At 35.6% G+C, this 19,938-nt stretch overlaps 1 protein-coding gene across 1 annotated transcript; it reads left to right on the top strand.

Moving 5' to 3' along the window:
* The first annotated feature begins 341 nt into the window (after nucleotides 1–341).
* On the top strand, nucleotides 342–16,657 carry LOC145998741 (uncharacterized). The gene is made up of 3 exons (XM_083135288.1): nucleotides 342–423; nucleotides 7,811–8,296; nucleotides 11,824–16,657. The coding sequence occupies exons 2-3, from the start codon at nucleotides 7,884–7,886 to the stop codon at nucleotides 13,352–13,354; spliced, it is 1,944 nt and encodes a 647-aa protein (XP_082991414.1). The 5' UTR covers nucleotides 342–423; nucleotides 7,811–7,883; the 3' UTR covers nucleotides 13,355–16,657.
* Nucleotides 16,658–19,938: the final 3,281 nt, after the last annotated feature.

Consider the following 19,938-nt stretch of genomic DNA (forward strand, 5'->3'; position numbering starts at 1 on the left):
AACGAGTTACAACACAAAAACCAATTTTTGACAAAACCTGTTCTTCACTCGTCCACTCCCTGCAAGAGATACCAGACAGTTTAGTTTGCAAAACACAAAAGGCAGCAAAACCTTCCTTGGCTGCGGAAGAAAACAACCCTCGATCCTCGCCAACCTATGTTTAAAACAAAATGAAAGGTAAAGAAAACAGCTGTCATGTTTACCCGATGTTTTATTATTGTGTCGTGAGTACAGCGCTGTAGTCGTGATATTTAGAATAGTAAACATAAACTTTGTCGTGATAAGTATGCCCCTGTGTCCAAATGATAAACCTACCAGATAAGTGAGTGAGATAAGCTGTGCCTCTCGTCATTGAAGTGAAGGGGAGTGTGACGATCGTGGATTGAAAATATTTTTTTCTGAAGAAAAAAAAAGACCGGATGAGTGAGTTATGTGTTTTATCCATAATTATTGCGTGTTTATATGACAGTAGCTTATACACTTGTTCATAATGTATAAACATTGATAATTTACATCTATTTTTTCCTTCTCATCGTTAATGTAGTCGTAGGCCTATGTGATTAACAACTGATGAGGTATCTAAAATTTCATCTACATTCTGTAATGTAAAATAGGTAAAATCATCGTTTTGATCTTGGAAATATGTGATCCATTCAGTCGTGGTCAGTGGTTGATTATGTCATTACAAACTACGAATAGTTTTTTTCACGGAAGTGAGTGAATATTCAGTGTGTATATACATGTATAAAAATCAAGAAACATGATAGATTTTTGGGTACTTGTTTACTATCCTTCGGACACATTTATTTATTTTTACATAAGAAACTACTTACCGTAATAAGTTCCTGTAGCATTGTCGAACATCGGGAAGGTGTTTTGTGTGATGTGGGAATGTTTCATAGCTGAAATTCATGTTGTTCGTTGAAAATTAATTCTCCAACGGAGAATAGCTAGCCCCGTGAACCATTGGTGCGTGGATAGGTTAGTTCTGTTAGGTTAGGAAACATAATTAAAATTTGGTGTCGTGTTAGTATCAGGATCTAGAAATTGGAAATAATTGCGAACCATTGGCGCGTGGTTAGGTTAGTTCTGTTAGGTTAGGAAACATAGTTCAAATTTAATCAAAACAACATTGATACACCTTCAGGAATGTTCCGCGAAGCAGATACGTAAGTACGAATGTCAAAAATTGACGAAACGAAAATATTAGAGGTGTCCGGAGGATAGTAAATTTTTACCATGCTTCGAAACGAGGTGACATTTCTTTGTTTACTGTTCGAGTTTCATGTGGTGGTTGAAGGGATTTCGTGTGTGAAATCATCTGTTGAATGCAGTTAGGGTCGTTATTTTAATGCTAATAGCCCCAGATATGACCACCCAAGTTAGATGCAATAGCTTGTCATGCGGTACCACGGTACGAGGTTGGAACAAAAAATCCATCCCTACATGGATGACAGCAGTAGACTGTATCCAAGATGACAGGGAAGGAATAGCTGAATTCAAAGAAGTTCCTACATTACAGCCAGGCAGTGGCTACACCCCCTCCCCTTCAGCATTTCGTATAATTTGTTTGCAGTGAAGAGTGAAAGTATAGAATGCAGATATTATTTTGATCACAACTTGGTGAAGGATAAATTCGCAGAACATGAACACCAGTTATTACATTCATTTATCATGTTTACAAACAGAGGTCTAAAGCGCCTTGTACATGATCAAATTAATCATGAACAAGTTCTTGAACAGCGTTCCTATTGGAAATCTTGAATGGTCTGAAATTGCTCATGTACATGATCAAAGAAAAATTCGACAAGTTCACGTGGTAACAGTTTCATACATCGGAGACACATTTCTTCAATTTTACACAAGAAACTACTTACGGAAATGAGTTTCTCCAAGATTTACAACGTTCGTCGAGGTATTTTCTTTCATCGTGGAATATATTTGACCGGGAAATCATGTATTTTTCAAGAGAAATATCTCACTGACGCACAATCGCCATTGCTTTCATTTGCTTGCCCTACGACAACCGGATGCTGCGTACGTTTGATAACGTAAGCCCCTGTCAGTGTTTCAACCCCCCCCCCCCCTATTTTTTTTACTATGCTTGCCTAACGTAACCTAACCTAACCTTATCGGAAATGGTTCGTGAGGCTATCCGTGAATGGTTCGTGGGGCTATCGGTCAGCTACTGTGCATAATGGTTCGTGGGGGTATCCGTGAATGGTTTGTGGGGCTATCCGCCAGTTACCCGTGCATAATGTATAATTTCCACCGGTGACGAACACGATAATAGGTATTTTTCGGTGAAGAAGGTTGAAACACTACATACCCACAACGTGAGTCAAGATGTGCCCGCCATATTGTGTGTTCCGGAAGTGAAGAAAGGAATAAAAAAAAGGCACTCAGAATGTGAAAAATTGAGTTTGTTTTGGTGTAAAAAGCGTAATGGCACCTTGAACTATGTTCCGCAATACACAATTGGTAAGTACGAACCATGCGAAACACAAAATATGCGATTTTAATGTGTCTCCGATCTGTGAAACTGGTACTGTTCACATTTGATCAAAAAGTGGCAGTGTGTGTGTATGGCATGAAAAGAAATAAATAGACTAGCGATTAGCCGCAAGAAAGATAATTTTATTTGCAAAGGAAGAAGTAGGACATATTAGAAAATCGAAACAAGTGTGATGTTGGTGTATTTTCTTGAGGGCAGCGATTGCTGCTACAACCTTTTCAAGCATTTCCAATATCTGGCAGCTTTTTGGGGTAGTGTATAATCTGTGGTGGTTAGGTGAGGCTAGTTGGGTTTGGTTCTCTTAGAAGAAGAAGATGGAAATGGTTGTAGCAGAAGTACCAACCTTTCTCAGGTCCACTTTAGTCGGAAGCATTTTCTTTTACATTTTTGCTACCATAAATGCTGCTTCACAAAATCTGATAGCAGATAGTACCACAGACAAATTAGTAAATACTCTCTGATACTACACCCAATGGCAAAAGAAATAGTAGGTGAATTGTCCACCACCATTTTCATTCAGTTTTCCAGAATGTGATGATCATAAATTGAAATAGAAACGTCAATAGGCAGATGACAACATATGCTTTGCATCAACAGATTTCCATTCCTTAAACAACAAAGGATGCAGAATATAAAACAATGACAATAGTGATAGACAATTTGTCTACCATTATGTTGGCTGTACGAAATCATTTCATGTAATATGTCTGTCTGCTTTTGCAATTACAATGTATAATACATACAGCATGAAAGGCACATTGAGTTAGTTACACCATCTATGGTGAGTGCACGGTGTTTACAATTGGAAAAACTAAAATATTCTTCCATAGGTCTACAGTAAATGCTATGTAGTATGTATTTTAGCACCGCCATTTTTTGTACCTAAAACCATTTAATACAAAACATTATTCCTAATATTCCATTATTGAATAATTATCGTCTTTTAAAAAGGTGACGTGATACATTGTTTACATCTCATGCATCCACCATTACATCTGCATTCTTGACTGAACCTTGGATCCAATGAGAAAAATTATGTTGTCTCGGACGTCATTTCTTTTTAAGCGTTCAATTCAAGGACTTGTTCGTGATTTATTTGATCGTTTACAAGGCACTTAAGTAGCAGCAAGTATTTAGAAGATTCTCTAGACTTTAGAAAGTTCTTTCCTAGGGAAGCTTCTGTATCTGTACCTTTGCTGACCCTGTTGCGGCCTCTGTTTAGACAGAAATCTGCAACTTTGATGTGACGTCATCATTCACATTCCTTCCATACCTTTGTCAAAGGTCAACTGCTCGCAAGTTTTGTAAATGAAGGGGAGTTTTATTGCTTTGGCCCAGGGGTGGAATGTCATTATGTTTGTAGATGTGTTTCACCTATGTCACAAACTGGTGCATTGTGGCTTCGAGCAGCCATGATTGAATCCAGTTCTTGTCAGCATACAGAATTCAAGCGGGTGGGCGGGAGATACCAACACAGACTTCATGATTGAAAACAAATGTGCAGTTGGTGCACATGCAATGATCACTACGTGGTAGGGTTGGCATTTTGCCTGTTTTTACTTTAAAAAAAAAACAACCTGGGTGTTTTTTTTATAAAACCCGAAAAAACCTATACAAAACTGTTTTTTTTTTTTCAGGTTATGTTTAAAAATATATATTTTAAAATGAAATACATTTTCCCCCTGGTAGTAATGTAACGTAACATTCAATTTGTATTGCTTTATACCCTGTTTCATCTATCTCTGGAGCAGGCGAACGAAAACAAGTCTTTCTGCAGATGCAAGACAGCTCCACCAATTAACACATGAGAGGGAACTGGATTGCATGTAAGTGACTGCAGTTACAAGCCTACCCAACAGCGTGTACTGCTTTGCTCTGCCTGCTCGATTTCATCATCTTCTTTAATTCTATGTGTGGCATTTCTCCAGAGATAACTGAAACAGGGTATACTTGACTGAATCAAAAACTTATTTATTTAACATTTCTGTTTACAAATTCTGTTCTAAAATATTTGTCCGACAGTTCGATTCTACTCTTCCTGGATGGTGTAATAGTTAATGCTGTTGCTTTGTGATCAGTTTTCAGGATTGTGTTACCTGAGGAGGCACATACTTTGGTGTATCCAACAATCAGACTACCGGATGGGGTGGTTACAAAATATGTGATAACTAGTGTTGGGTGATGTTGAAAAAATATCTTCTAAGCAATATCAACTAGACAATATATCATCACAATATTTTGGTGATATATATCATGGAGATGATATATCGTCGATATCACGATATGGGAAAAAAATTTGTATCATATCGTCTGTGACTATTTTCTTTACTGTATGGTGCAATATCAAATTTCCGATATCGCCCATCCCTAGTTGTAACCAGTGTATTTTTTTTTTCTGGAAGTCAACAACAGTACTCCATACTGGCACCTTATTATATGTAAGAACTAAAAACATTTTATTTTAACAAGAGAAATGCCTACAATGCCAGAGATCCTGGGTTGGAATCCTGGTTTGGGACACAATTTTGAGTAGTTGTTATGATGAACAAATTTACAAGCAATGCAATAACATAACAAATCAACTTGAATACTGCCAGAATCATTCTTCCCAGAAAAAAAAGCAATAACTGTAACTTTTTACAGTGAGACTTTACTTTTATCAATCACGTTTGTTACTTTCTTCGCCCTAAAACAATACTCAAATTTAAATACGTTAAAGTATCTGATTTTCAAGATGCAGCACATTTTTGTAAATAATATTAGTGAATATTCCATTCTGAACTTCAGTTTATGAAACAAATTATTTTGTGACAGCAGTGTTGTGCCTATATTTGAATTGTGCTACATCTACAAACTCAGTTATTTAAGTTCCTTCCAAGCTGCCATAGACCATTAAATAATCCAAAAATACTATGCGACACAATGTTTTAAATCTGCTTCAATACAGTTTGTTCACAGTTAATCGGGAAAAACTTGGTGTAAATATCTCTTACGGTTTTCATGATATAAATTTTCAAAGTTTGGGTTGCATGACTTTTGAAACACACTGTAGTTTCCCCCCACATAAGAAAGTGACTGATAACCAAAGTGCTACCACATTTCAAACTTATAAGCCATGTTCAACTATGCTGCATCAATCAATGCAAATGTTTTATCTAAACATTTCTGATACTTTTTCTTTCTTGCTTCTTGCATATATATTCTTTTAATTTCTGTTAAAAGTCCATTTCTAGCATGACTTGAGGAAAGTAGCCTGAAAAAAAACACCTTGACTTGTACTACATTCATTATTTTTAGTATTATAAACCTTTTCTTTACAAGTTTTCAAAAAAAATTGTATTTAAAGCAATAATTTACATTTTATGAAAAACCCACCTGGGCCAACCCTGCTACGTGGTGGATATTTCTTTGCAAACGACAAATAAAATTGGGCACATGCTGACATCACATGAAACCAGGGTAGGCCCCATGTGGTTTTTTTTTAGAAAAACCCACAAAAAAAACCCAGTCAAAAAGTGTTTTTTTTTCTTTTTCAGAAAATGTTGTACATTATTGCATTAAATACTTATGAGGTTCTACTATTGCCAAAAATTTTGGCGAAACTTGTAAAGGAGGGCTTATAATTCTAAAAATAATGAATGTATACACGTCATAGTGGGGTTTTTAGCCTATTTTCCTCAAATCCTGATAAAAATGGACTTTTAACAGAAATAAAAATAATATATATCCAAGGATCAAGAAAAAAAGTATCAGAACTTCATAAACTGAAGTTCACAATGGAATATTCACTAATGGTATTTATTAAAAATGTGCTGCATCTTGAAAAGCATGTACTTTAACATGCTTAAATTTGAATATTGTTGCAGGGGAAATAAAGTAACAAACCTGATTCATAAAATTAAAAGTCTCACTTTAAAATGTTATAGTTATTGCTGTTTTTTCTGGGAAGAATGGTTACGGCACTATCCAAGTTGATTTGTTATGCTACTGTGTTGCTTGTTAATGTGTTCATCATAACAACTACTCAAAATTGTGTTTCTTCATAAACGATGATGCATCCAAGTATACACACACACACACAAATGCATTAATCTTGTTTGATTTGGTTTATTTTACTTCTCTTTTGTGCCACATTTGACTAATCGCAAAGATGAGAATGAGTGATATATGATGAAATTTATAAAGGGACACACAAAGAATACCCATGCTCAGGCCAGAATTTGTACCAGGGTTCTCTGGCATCATAGGCATTTCACTTGTTAAAATAAAATGTTATTAGTCCTCACCTAAAAGGTGCCACAGGATAAAAAGCACCGAGGCGATACCGATTTCGATACTCTTACTGATACTTAAAATTGCAACAATTAAAATTTGTTTAAAATACTGACCAATATTGGCGTGTAAAATATTCTTCTCCAATTATATGCATCAATTTACCAAGAAATTTGGTTTAGAATATTTTAGAATTACATGAGAATATTAAATTAAATATTGTGTAATCACATAATATAGTTTTCCTGCAAAATAAAAAGAAAGTTTGAATTTTGCACAATTTCCAGGATAATTAGACTCTGTGAAACCACTTTTGCGGGCCCCCTGAAAGACCAAGAAGCCGGAAAAGCATCGGCAGATGAATTCCAACCAATACATTGGCTCAGCCCTAGTTATAACATATTTTCTACCTTCCCCCCCTTCCCCGGTAGCCTGATTGTTGGATACACCAAAGTATGTGCCTCCTCAGGGAATGCAACCCTGAAAACTGATCAAAAAGCACCAGCATTACCTCCCTCAAGGAAGAGTAGAATCAAAATGTTGGACAAATATTTTGGAACAGAAAATATCAACAAAAGGAGGAAATCGAGTGGGTTGAGCGAAACAGTAAACGCTGCTGGGAGTGTTGGTAACTGCAGTTGCCCCCCACCCCCTCCCTTCTACGCAAACCAGTTCCCTTTCATGTGTTCATTGGTGGAGCTGTCTTGCATCACTACTTGCGCAGAGACTTGTTTTCATTCACTTGCTCAATAGATAGTAGAGACAGGGTAAAAGCAATACAAATTGAATGTTAAGATACATTACTACCGGGGGGGAAAATGTATTTGATAATTAAAATATATATATTTAAACATAGCCTGAAAAAACCCATCCGGGTTGTTTTTTTAAAAAAAAACCTGGGCAAAATGCCAATCCTGCATGAAGCCCACTTTTTTTTGTTTTAAATATGTTTACTTATGTGAATAAAACTGCCTAGGTCAGTGTTGATTTAGTGTTTTTGCTCACTTGTACTTTTCTTTTCAGCTTTCCTTGCTGTAGACATGTTTAAACATGATCTTTCGACTCTGTACAGGCGGAACTGCAAACTGTAGGTAATATGGCAACTGAAGAGTTAGTGTGCGAGCCCCCACCCATTCTGGAAATTAAAATTAAAGAAGAACCCGAGGAACAGAAACTTGATAATGTCACAAATTGCATGGAAATGGTCTTGACAGAAAGTTCTGATTCAGCTCTGATAGATAACCTTATAGCTGAGAAATCCAGTGAGCGTGATAATTTAAATGGGCCAAAGTCATCCAAGACTTCTACAGAAAAAGTTAATTGTGGAATGGTGATTAGCCAGAATGAGGACTCCACAGCATCTAAAGACCCTAAACTACTGAAGTCGTGCAAAATCTCATCAGATGAAGATAATCATGTAGAAGGTGTAGTTCTTAAAATAAAAACCGAGGTGGTAGATGAAATGGAAGAACTTGACAGGGAAGAGGACTCTAGTGATAGTGATTCATGGTAAGAGATTCCCCCGTTAGTTGCGTAATTTTTTGATGATAATTACCAGTAGGATATTTGTATATTCTGGAATTATTTGCACAATCCATTAGTTTATAAGGAAAAAGAAAAATTTATGTATTTCATAGTCTCGATCTGAGTTTCCTGTTCTTATCTCGAAATGTATTTAGCATTTGCATAATAGTAGAGTTAGTAGACTCCCAAAAATTCTATTGAAAGGTCTTTTAATACTTTTCTATTGTACTCGATGCGGTAATTCTGAATATAATGCTATTCTTCAAAGACAAAACATATATATATATATATATATATAGATTAATTCCAATCTTATTACAATGGATCTGCCAAATTATGACGGCCAGAAATGGGAAGAATGTCCTTATCAAGTATAAATGGTCAAAGTTGTCTAGCCTGAAAGAAAAATTCACATTTATGCTGTACTTTTTTAATTACTCAGAACAGGGGTTAAGTGCACTCATTTAATTTATTTCTGAAAAAGCTTCAGTTGCAATTTCTTGTTATAATATATGGGACAGCGTTCCAAGTGATTTAGTTTGATACTATTTTTTTTTGTCCATTTCACAAAACTTTCTGTTCACGCAACGTCAGGGGTGGGTCAATCCATGCCAAGTGATACAACACTGGTTGCCCTCATATTTTGACAGTTCAAACCCATGGTTATTTTATTTCTATTATCACTGATTTGAAGAGGGCGGACATTTTTTTTTATCATGACGCATATCATTTTCTCCATTTGTATGGGTCAGCGGTAACTTTTTATCTCATCTCTGGTAAGTCCTAGGACAATGAGACAAAATCTGTGATGTGAAACAGATTATAAGCTACAGTTATATTTGTGCATAATATCCTAAAAATGATCCCTTCATAATAAATTTTATGTATCATAATCAATTTTTTTTTTTTTTTTCAATTACTTGTGCACCAATAGTGTAGGTCATAATTATTTGAAACTGAGTATTTTCTTTTCATAGTGTAATGGAAAATCCTGAAGAAAATGTGGATCCCAGAGATGAGTTTGAGGAACTGACCAATAAACCCACCAGATATATTTAACCCTGAATTTGGATATTTTTTAAAAAAAGTACATGTTTATCACCCAGTAGAAAAGAAACTACTTAAGTTTGAAATAATTATGACCTACACTATTGGTGCACAGGTAATTGCAAAAACAATGGAAGTATTAAACAAACTGTAAAGTAAAGTATCCAAAAATGACATTTTGATTGATTACGATTCAAAATTTTGGCCTTAAAATTTATTATGAAGGAATCATTTTTAGGATATTATACACAAATATAACTGTAGCTTATAATGTGCTTAACATTACAGATTTTGTCCCATTGTCCTAGAACTTACCAGAGATAGGATAAAAAGTTACGGCTGGCGCTTACAAATGGAGAAAATTACATGCACCATGATAAAAAAAATGTCCCACCATCTTGAAATCAATGATAATAAAAATAAAATAACAGTGTTTCTGAACTGTCAACATATGAGGCTCACACCACACAAAATATATATATTTTTAAAAATGGTGAAGCAACCGATATTTTTTTATCTGTACCACTTAATATGGATTGACCCAGGTGTGAAAGATTTACAAGAGAATTACATTTATTCTCTTGCTTGAACTTTCGATCTATGTATTTTTCAAAGCCTTCAACACCTGAAAGATTCTAAAAGGAATTTTGTGAAATGTCAGTGTTTTAGTGTTGTGTAATACATGATGTAATATGCACAGTCTGTCACAAAAAAATAGCACCACTCTTAACCCGATTTCTGTGATTTTTGAGTTATTTAATGAATCTTGTTTTCATGTCAACTGCAAGCGAGAAGTCTGAAGTGCATCACAGCACTCTTTCGTTCGCTACAGTAGTTTAGATTACCTCTGGTTTGGGTCTCAAATAGCAAATGGTGGTCACTATTAGTGTTTTTTCGCTCTTTTTTTATGACAGTGGAAAGTGATTGTTTCTCTGCAGGAAGTTTGTTATTGACAGTTAGCAAGTACAGAACAGTGTTTTATTAATATTATAAGCCATTTAAGTTCTTCACAATTCTTGCAAGTTGCTAAATATAGGGAAAGTGTGCGACACAAGTCCCCGTAAACAAGGTAGAATCCTGTCCTTGCGATGTGAGAGCTACACAAATAGACAAATTGCCAAAATACTGGGGATGCATCATACAACATTTGGTAGAATACTACAGAAGCAAGAAATGCATGGTGTGTCTTCTCTACAAGAATGGTTTGGCAAAAAAAGGAAAACAACTGCACGGTTTGATTGGGAGATTGTTCATTTGCCTTTATCGGATAGAGCTTTCAGTTCAGTGGAAATTGCAGCGAGTGTCTCTTGTAATGCAGGTTACAGTATAACCCGTATGACTGTTCCCAGACAATTGACTGAAAAAGGGTTTACGAAGAAAAGTGTTAAGTGTTAAGCACATCAAAGCCAGAAGAGAATTTGTGAAGAACAGTGGCAGCATGTGATTTTTTCAGATGAAAGAATTTTATGATTGTTGGAAATGACAGTGGGGTGAAATTATGGATGAGGAAAGGAGAAAACCTGAAGCCAGAGTGTGTTTCCCCAACCAGAAAATTTGCTGAGAGTATCATGATGTGGGGATGCTTCACCTCAAAGGGAGTGGGACGAATAGAAATTTGCAATAAAACAGTTAATGCGGCATATTACATTGACATTCTGAATCGAAAGTTGCTGCCAACAGCTTCCAACTACCGGGTGGCCCATAAGTCGGTTTGCACTAGCAGTTATGAGATGCTCGTTTGACTAGCCAACTGACTTATGGGCCACCCTGTATTTCTCAGGCCATAATTTAGGTTATTTTATTTTTCAAGATGACAATGCAGAAAGCCACAAGGCACGAAGCATCGGAGACCGGTTTTCAAGCAATGGTATCGAAAGATTATGGTGGGCACCAAATTCACCAGATGAGAATCCCATTGAGAATCTGTGACATATGTCAAGAAAACTTTCGGGGAAGATATTTCAGTCAAGAAAACAACTTGCTGAGGAATTGATTTGCATCTGACACAACAAACTGAATATTACATTGTGTGAAAAACTTAGTAAATAGTATGCCCCGTAGACTAGCAGCATTAAAAGCTGCCCGTGGTGGTCTAACAAAGTATTGAACTGTTAAAAAACACCTTTCTTTGAACAGTTGTCGTATTTTCAGTGTAATTTCGATCATTTTCCACCATTTGTAAATAAAAAGTTAAAACCATTCTGAGTTAATTTGAAGTGTGTGTCTCCAAGAAGCAGTTTGTAATAGCTATTGCATCTGAAAATATAACAGTTTTTCCAAGTGCTACTATTTTTCGTGACAGACTGTATGTATGTATAATTAAGAGGGTTCCTGGGTTCAATTCCTGGTAGAGGTACATTGCTCAGCAGTTCAGATTTCACTTGAAATTGTTGGTTCAGTGCTGATTAGCCTAACCAAGCATAACAATTATGACATTTATGAGTAACTGTTGTATTTCTTTATAGGGTTACAGACAATGATTCAAATGGCAGTTGTCACAGGAAAAAAGGAAATATCATTTCCAATTCAGGAAATGCCGATGATCAACAATACTATACAAACCAACTTCTGCATTTCATATTGAATGAAAGACCGAGCTTGGTTATGTATAATACCTCCCAGTATAACAACTCTCAGGCATCCTCAAGCACTGCGACCAGCTCAGAAAGTAAAACCCATCCACCAGAACTAAATGAAACAAATGAAGATCAGGGAATAGGCCAGCCTCAGCCTTCGAGTGGGAAGTACTATGTGTGCATGATATGTTTTAAAGATTATCATACATCATCTGCCCTAAATAGGCACATGAAAGTGCACGAAGAAAGTAAGCCGTTCACTTGCGATGAGTGTGGGAAGCAGTTTGTCGAAAGTAGTGGTTTGATTAAACACAAACGTGTCCATAGTGGCGAGAAACCGTATGCTTGTGACGTGTGCGGGAAGGCATTTTCCTCGAGATCGACATTCATTAGCCACATGCGGATTCATACAGGGGAACGCCCGTACGTGTGTAGCATCTGCAGTAAGTCGTTCACTACGAGCTCGCACTTGGTGACTCACATACGAATACACACGGGCGAAAAGCCTTATACCTGTGATACATGTGGGAAACCATTCTCAGACTGTTCCGCATTTAAGAAACACCAAAGGATCCACAGTGAAGACAAGCTTCTTGAGAGTAATGGATTTCTGGTTGGAGTGGAAGACAAGTTTTGTGTTGACGGTAAAAAAGAGGATACAGAGCAAGAGGTGGACATCATTCATCGAACCCCAACTGGCATCTCATCCTTCTCTACGCATCCATCCTTGATACGGAAGCTCACTATCGACGGGGAAAAACCATATGCTTGTGACATTTGCGGAAAAACTTACCTGGATCTTTTGGCTGTGATTAAACACCGACGCATACACACCAGAGTGCGCCAGTATCACTGTGAAGAATGTGGGCGTGACTTCACGGACAGTTGCGGGCTGAAGAAGCACATGCGAATCCACACAGGCGAGAAACCATATCAGTGCGAAATCTGCGGGAAGACATTTTCGACGAGCTCAACGTACGTTAGCCATAAACGTATCCATACCGGTGACAAGCCGTACAAATGTGAATTCTGCTTTAAACTGTTCACAACCAGCTCCCATCTTCTCACGCATCGACGCGTTCACACAGGTGAGAAGCCTTATTCCTGTGAAGTGTGTCACGTAAAATTTTCCGACGGCTCTTCGTTCCGTAGGCATAAACAGCAGCATAATGGTGAAAAAATGTATCCTTGCATATGGTGTGGAAAAGACTATCCTTACAAATCAAATTTGTTGAAACACACCAAGTTTCATATTCCTCAGCTGTATAAGAGTTTCATGGAAACTTATGGAGGCCAGCATGGCATGGAGACCTATGCAAGGCAGCCTGTTGTGGACACTTGTGGAGAACTGTCTTCTATGGAAACATATGAAGACCAGGCTGTGGAGTCTGCTGTTAAGGTTGAAAATTCTACAATGTAATTTAATTGTTCAGACTGTTTTAAACTACAAATAGTTAGCAAATTTTATTATATTTATGTGTGAAATGAAATGTTATACAATTCAAATAGCACATTAACAATGCCTTATAGTTGTGAAGTTTTGGCATTGTATTGTAATGTGAACACAAATCGTGGTTTTTGAAAAATTTAGTGAGTGGACCACTAACGAACAAAATTAACTAGTTAGATTTTTCAACTCGTTTTGTCACAGATTTTTAGGGTCTAGATGTGTGTGGCCAACAACTCAAGTCATAGTTGGTAATCTAAAGTTTCTTCGATGAAGCTTACTGTATTTAATGTACCCATGCACTTATGTTACATTTAAGCTCTGCATTGTATTGTTAGTTTGCTTGCGTATACAATTTGATTCTAGAAAAATGTGGTTTCTGTATGCAGTACATGCCCAGATATTTTATTTTAGAGAAACTAAATTTAAATGTTTATCCCCCACATATTAAATAATTGTAATAGAGGTTAGATTACAGTAAATATCAATAATTTTTCAATGCTAACTTGATTTCAAAGATTTATTTATTTGTTTATGTCCACCACACAGAAAGTAAAAATGAATTCAATAAGTGATTTTCTGGCAGTAAATTTTAATTGCACATAATAATAAGCTAGAATCAAAGAATTGATTGAACAATGTTCTAATGACCATTTATGGATTTTTCTTGTAAATTTCTGGTCAGTTTTTCTGTATGTCATTCACCGGCAACTTTCATTGCACTGCATTATAAGTGCATTGTTGAAACTTTGCTAGTTTTATAATGCTTATATAAGACTGTACACATATGCATTTAAATGAATAATTTGCATTGACAAATTTTAAACACTTTTTAGTCGAAGCGTCAGCAAGGGAATGGCTAATTCTCTTTGAATTCACACATTAGCTGATTAAGTATCTAATTTAGGTAATCTGTATTCATTATTTATAAAATTTTAGTGATTACATAGCAGTGTTGTAAACACTTTATTCAGTAATAATAATGAACACATAATGCTATTCTATGCAATGTTGATATTGTAAATACCACATTATTCAGCTTTAAATTTAATTTTAGCTTTATTGATTTTCAAATCAAAGACAGTCATATTTTTTTCTGAGTATTATTACCATGTGCAATTTGTTGTAAACAATTTGATGCATGCTCATCATGATGTTACCATCTTGAATGCTATATCTTAGTCAATTTTTGCTAAACAGGTGAACCAAATGCTTGATTCCTTTCCAGTGATATTGCTAGATGCCTGTTCTTGGATCTATCAAGCTTTGATATCCAAATTAATAATTTTGCATTCTGGCATCTGAATATGACAATATTAGTTTGCAAATGAACTGTAAAATACATTTAATGTATTTTGACTGGTAACGAATTATGCTTATGGTTTTCTTGAGTCACTTGTTGACATGAAAACACCATAAGTACATTATTTAATTTTAATGCATAAGCATTATATGTATGTGTTTTCTGTAATGTACATTTGTTGAATTTATTTGGGTGTAATTGGTGAATGGTTTGTTTTAATCATTTGCTGACTTGCTGTTGACATGCATTCATTGATTCCCACCATTTTATAATTCTATTTGTACTTTTCATAAAATTCAAAGTTTTATTTTTACTGCTAATAGTAATCTGAATTTGCACAAGAGCTCAATTTGGAAAATGCATTTTGCTGTATACCACTGTATTGTTGCATTGCAATAGTACATTATATTCACAAAATTATAACACTATAATGTTCCTCAATTTGTAATAGCAATTTTAAGCAGAGCCACAACCAGTTCCCGGTAACTGTGTGATTTTACATGATGGTAAATTGAATATAGAGGTCGATGTGTTTATCACAATTCAGTGATGTACAATTTGCACTAGCTATATTTATGGTGTATGTTCCTTTGAATTTATTTGGATGTCTGTTTTTTGTTGATGCTATTTTTGGACCATTTTGTCTACTTCACTGCACATAAAATGTTGTTTTGGTACCACAATTACTTTGAGATGCATTTCTAGTTGGAAATTTATTTTAGTGCCATTTCAATGGATGAAAAACTTGCACACACAATGCTATTCATGCAATGTTGATGTTGTAAATACCACATTATTCAGCTTTAAATTTAATTTTAGCTTTATTGATTTTCAAATATAAGGAATAAAAATATGGGAGTGCTTATTGTTTTGCAGTAAAATGTTTGTTAATATAAAGGAAAGCCTTCTATTTTTATATGAAGTTAATTTATTCTTGCATTTAGTGTTATTGAAAGTTTGAAGAAAACTATTCTCTTTTTTTTTTAGTTTTACTAGAATGTTTCATTTGTACGAAGTAGAAAATTTTCTCTTTACAAATACAAATAATTTTTTGTGTACTAGTTGGAGAGCAAGACAATTTTTATTATGTGTTGAAAGTACAATATATTCCTTATAATTTAGTAATTGAAAGTTGATTTTTCTACAAGAAAAAAAATTCGATCCATGTGTTATGGTGGTAGTTATCTGATAGTGATAAAAGAATTGCATTAATGACCTGCATTATTTAGCCAGTAGGGGAAATCGTCAGATATTCTTGCATTTATGTAAGGAAGAAATCCTTTATTTTCTTTTATCTCAAAGTTAATTGTAAAAGTAGTGCATTTCAAGTTCTTTTTACAGAATTTATCCTCAAAACCAGTACTTTGTTTTGTTTTTGGGGAAAAAAAGTTCAAAATAGACTGATTTTTTTTTTTATTTAACATTTGTAGTTCTTGTTGACAGGAATACTGCATGGTAAAATGCTAGTGTATTTTGCAATTTAATAAGAGTTATTTACGTGTAAAGTACGTAGCCTAATACTGTTTGGTATGACATCAGTCTAGTCATAATGCTGATCATATTATCATTTATTAATATGCCAAATGTGAATAGAATCCAGTACTATTTACGTAATTAGCATGTATGTATGTATATGTTGTATTGTAAAAAAACTTCACATATATGTGTGTATATATGTCATATAGTATCTATATATTTCTTAACTTATTTTTGATTACATATTCATTCCTGTGGCTGGTATTTTTATTTGTTTTTTGAAAATTGAGGCCACAGTTAAGGAAATTGAGCGTGACTGCATACTCCACAGCACAATAGGGGGGGGGGGTTCCTTATTATGTAATGACATAGTGAATCTTCACTTATATGTTGCCAGTTTTTAATTAATGGTGTTAATCCCACTGTAAAGTTCTTCCCAGTCTCATTTACCTGGATGAGCACAAAGTGAACCTTTCTTCTCACTGGTATGCTTTTTTTTTTTAATGTTTGTGGCTAAATTTACAATCTGGGAAAGCACTAACTATTTTTTTGGTGACGTAATTTCACGGCATTATTGTATTGAATAATTTATATATTTGAGGCACACATTTGTAATTAACGATGATTTGGATGGTAAACTTTTGTGAGAGAATTAATTTCATGGGTCAAAGATTCTAGTTATTTTTCTATTATTTAAGTACCATTTAGAAAGAAAAAAAGAGTGGTGGTCATTATTTTTAAGATTAGCCCATTTATGCAACAAAAATTCAAAATTAAAAGAAATGAAGTTTAAAACTGAAATTTTTGAGCCTCCCGGATGGCGCAGTGGTAGTGTGGTTTCCACCTAATCAAGGGGTCCCAGGTTCAGTACCTGGTGGTGGCACATAGTGGTTCGGATTCCACTTTAAACTGTAGGTCCAGTTCCAATTAGCCTTATTGTGCATAAAGTGGAATTAAAACACCAAATCAATTAATCAATAAATCAATCGGAACTGAAATTTGATCATTGATGTGTTTTTTTCTTTTACATCTCATGCAAGAATAAATTTGTTTAGATGACTACTTCAGTCATAATTTTTTTTAACACCTGCTTCTCTCTTCACAATCTGAATATTCAGGATACAGTTTAAAGATACATTGTATTTAACTAAATTTACAAAATCCAGGCATAATGGGACCCAAATCCTTATTCTCATTTTGAAATGTAATAATGTGTATGGGAATTATACAAAGGGTCATTTTTAAGCCAGTCCCATTTGTTATGTATGAATGTTTGAAGAAATAATTTGTCATGCGTCAAAGTTCAATATTGAACTTATGCAGTGTGATGGAGTAATAAGCCCTATGTAGGATGTAGGGTACAAGGTATCAAACCAGCCTTCATATTACAGTCGGGACGTGCTAGCAAGCGGCGTGGAACCACCCACTCTGGTACTTCAGTATTTTCGCGAGCCCACAGAAACATGAGGAAGGCTGAACTACTGCAGCTCCTTATGTTACACAAACCCCAGTTCCCCATATATCGAATAGACAAGCTTGCAGAAGAAGCGGGACATACGGTGGTCCGTCTCCTGCCTTATCATTGTATGTACAATGCAATCAAACTTATTTGGGCACAGGTCAAAGGGCTGGTAGCACAGAGGAACACTTTGCCACCTTTTACACCGTCTAAAATTTTGCAATTGACAGAACAGGCTATCGGGGATCTGACAGCAGATAGGTGGTGTTCGGCTATAGAACACACAAGGAAGATTATTTCCGAAGCATGGGAAAAGAAGGGAGTTGAAGAGCAGCAAATGGAGGATTTTGTAATTTCACTTGGGCGGGAAAACAACAGTGACAGTAGTATCTCAGATGAAGATGTTCCTTTACCAACCAACAATGAAGATGATCTTGGGATAGCGCCACTGCAATGGTAGCCGGCAAACAAAAACAACTGATTATTTAACCACTACTTCTGTTCTTTCATTCATTTTTTATGTTTTTACATACAGGTAGCTCAAAGCATTAATAACACATGTACCAAATGTATCACTAATGTTAAGGAAATCGAGCAATTGCCAAGCGTTTCGTTGTAATTTATTGAACTCTGTATTGCCAGAGCCTGTATTCTCATATAGCTCCCAAATTATCTCACTTCACACACCCACATGTGCCTCCCCGATGGCACAGTGGTAGGGTAAGTGTTGTCGCCTTGTAATCAAGTAGTCCTGGGTTTGATACCCTGTTGAGGCACATAGTGGTTCGGTTCCCACTTCCAACTGTAGGTCCATTCCAGATTAGCCGTAGTGTGCATAAAGTGGACTTTAAAACACCAACTCAATCAATAAATTCACACACAATTGATTTGTTCTTCATAAATTCTTCTCCGTAATACAGTAACTCAGTTCTGTAAAATTCTGTTTTAGAGGTGAATTTTTGTAGGTTCCTCAAAATATAATAGGGATGGGACCGATTAATCGGTACTCTATCGGTATCGGCCGATATAGGCATATCGGTGTATCGGTTTATCGGTAAAATTACCGATTATTTTACCGATCCGATATATCGATAAATATCTCATAATTTAGTGCAAAATTCTGCTATTTTGTTGTAATTTTTATGGATAATCTCCATGCCCTTGTTTCTAAAAAAGTAAATGTTTAAATATTCAACTTCTTTTGCACTGCAGTCACCTTGAAACACATATTTATTAAGGAGATCAATGATCATTTCAGGTTCTTCAAGGACCATTTCTAATTTTATATCGGATCGGTAGAATATCGGTTATCGGTATCGGTAAATTTTATATCGGTACTTTATCGGTATCGGCCAAAATTTCATATCGGCCCATCCCTAAAATATAATTTAAAAACGTGTTAACGAAACGAAGTTGTACGTAATTTGTTTATACGTAATTTGCCCTAATTTTCAAGAAATACATTTCATTTGTACGTTCTGAAGCTTCAACAATCGCAGCGTGACAAAGAAGGCAAAGAGAGGTGGCATGAAATCAAAGGAGAACGATTTGCCACAGTGTTGTTCATAACACAAGAAGCATTTTCTTTTGTTGGTAATTGTGATACGATACAACATAAGTAAAAAAGATGCCGATAGCTGATGCTTGCAATGTACCATAATAAAAACACAACAAAGGTTCTTTTAGTGAAGGTTTTCGGTTGCTGTGTAGAACAGGAAGATAAAATGTTTCATGCTTGCCAGAATGTAAAATTCACACGGGAAGTTAACGTCAACCTACAAGAAACTTCAGATTCAAACTTCTAGATTCGTTAATTTATCACTTTACGACGGAAATAACATATATTAGCATACTGATACGTACATGCTTAATTTCGCATGACGCTTTTTTCCCGAGCTTGCCAACAGCTGACTAGCCTGTCCGTGTGTTTGTGCGAACGTGGCAACATAGAAACCCCCCAGCCAAATGGCAGCCAACGAGGAGACAGAATTTGGTCACATTCTGCATTCTGATTGCACGCCGCTTCTTATCACGTTCGTACTGTAATAAAGTTCGATGCAGTATAATGGTATGAGAATAGGAAACAACAATCATTGAGTACATAACATTTTGATTGATTGATTGATTGATTTAGTTTATTTTACTTCGCGTTTTGTGCCTCTTGGCTAATTTGCGAAGATGAGGATGAGTGGTGAAAGGATGAAATTGATGAATGGACATTCACAAACAACCAAGCCCGACCGGGATTCGAACCCGGGACCCTTAGCGTCGCAGCGCGATGTGCTAACCGCTCGGCTACAGGGTCGGGCGAGTACATAA

The sequence above is a fragment of the Lepisma saccharinum genome, chromosome 14 (genome assembly GCF_977018435.1).
Source record: "Lepisma saccharinum chromosome 14, izLepSacc3.1, whole genome shotgun sequence".
Classification (NCBI taxonomy): Eukaryota; Metazoa; Arthropoda; class Insecta; order Zygentoma; family Lepismatidae; genus Lepisma; species Lepisma saccharinum.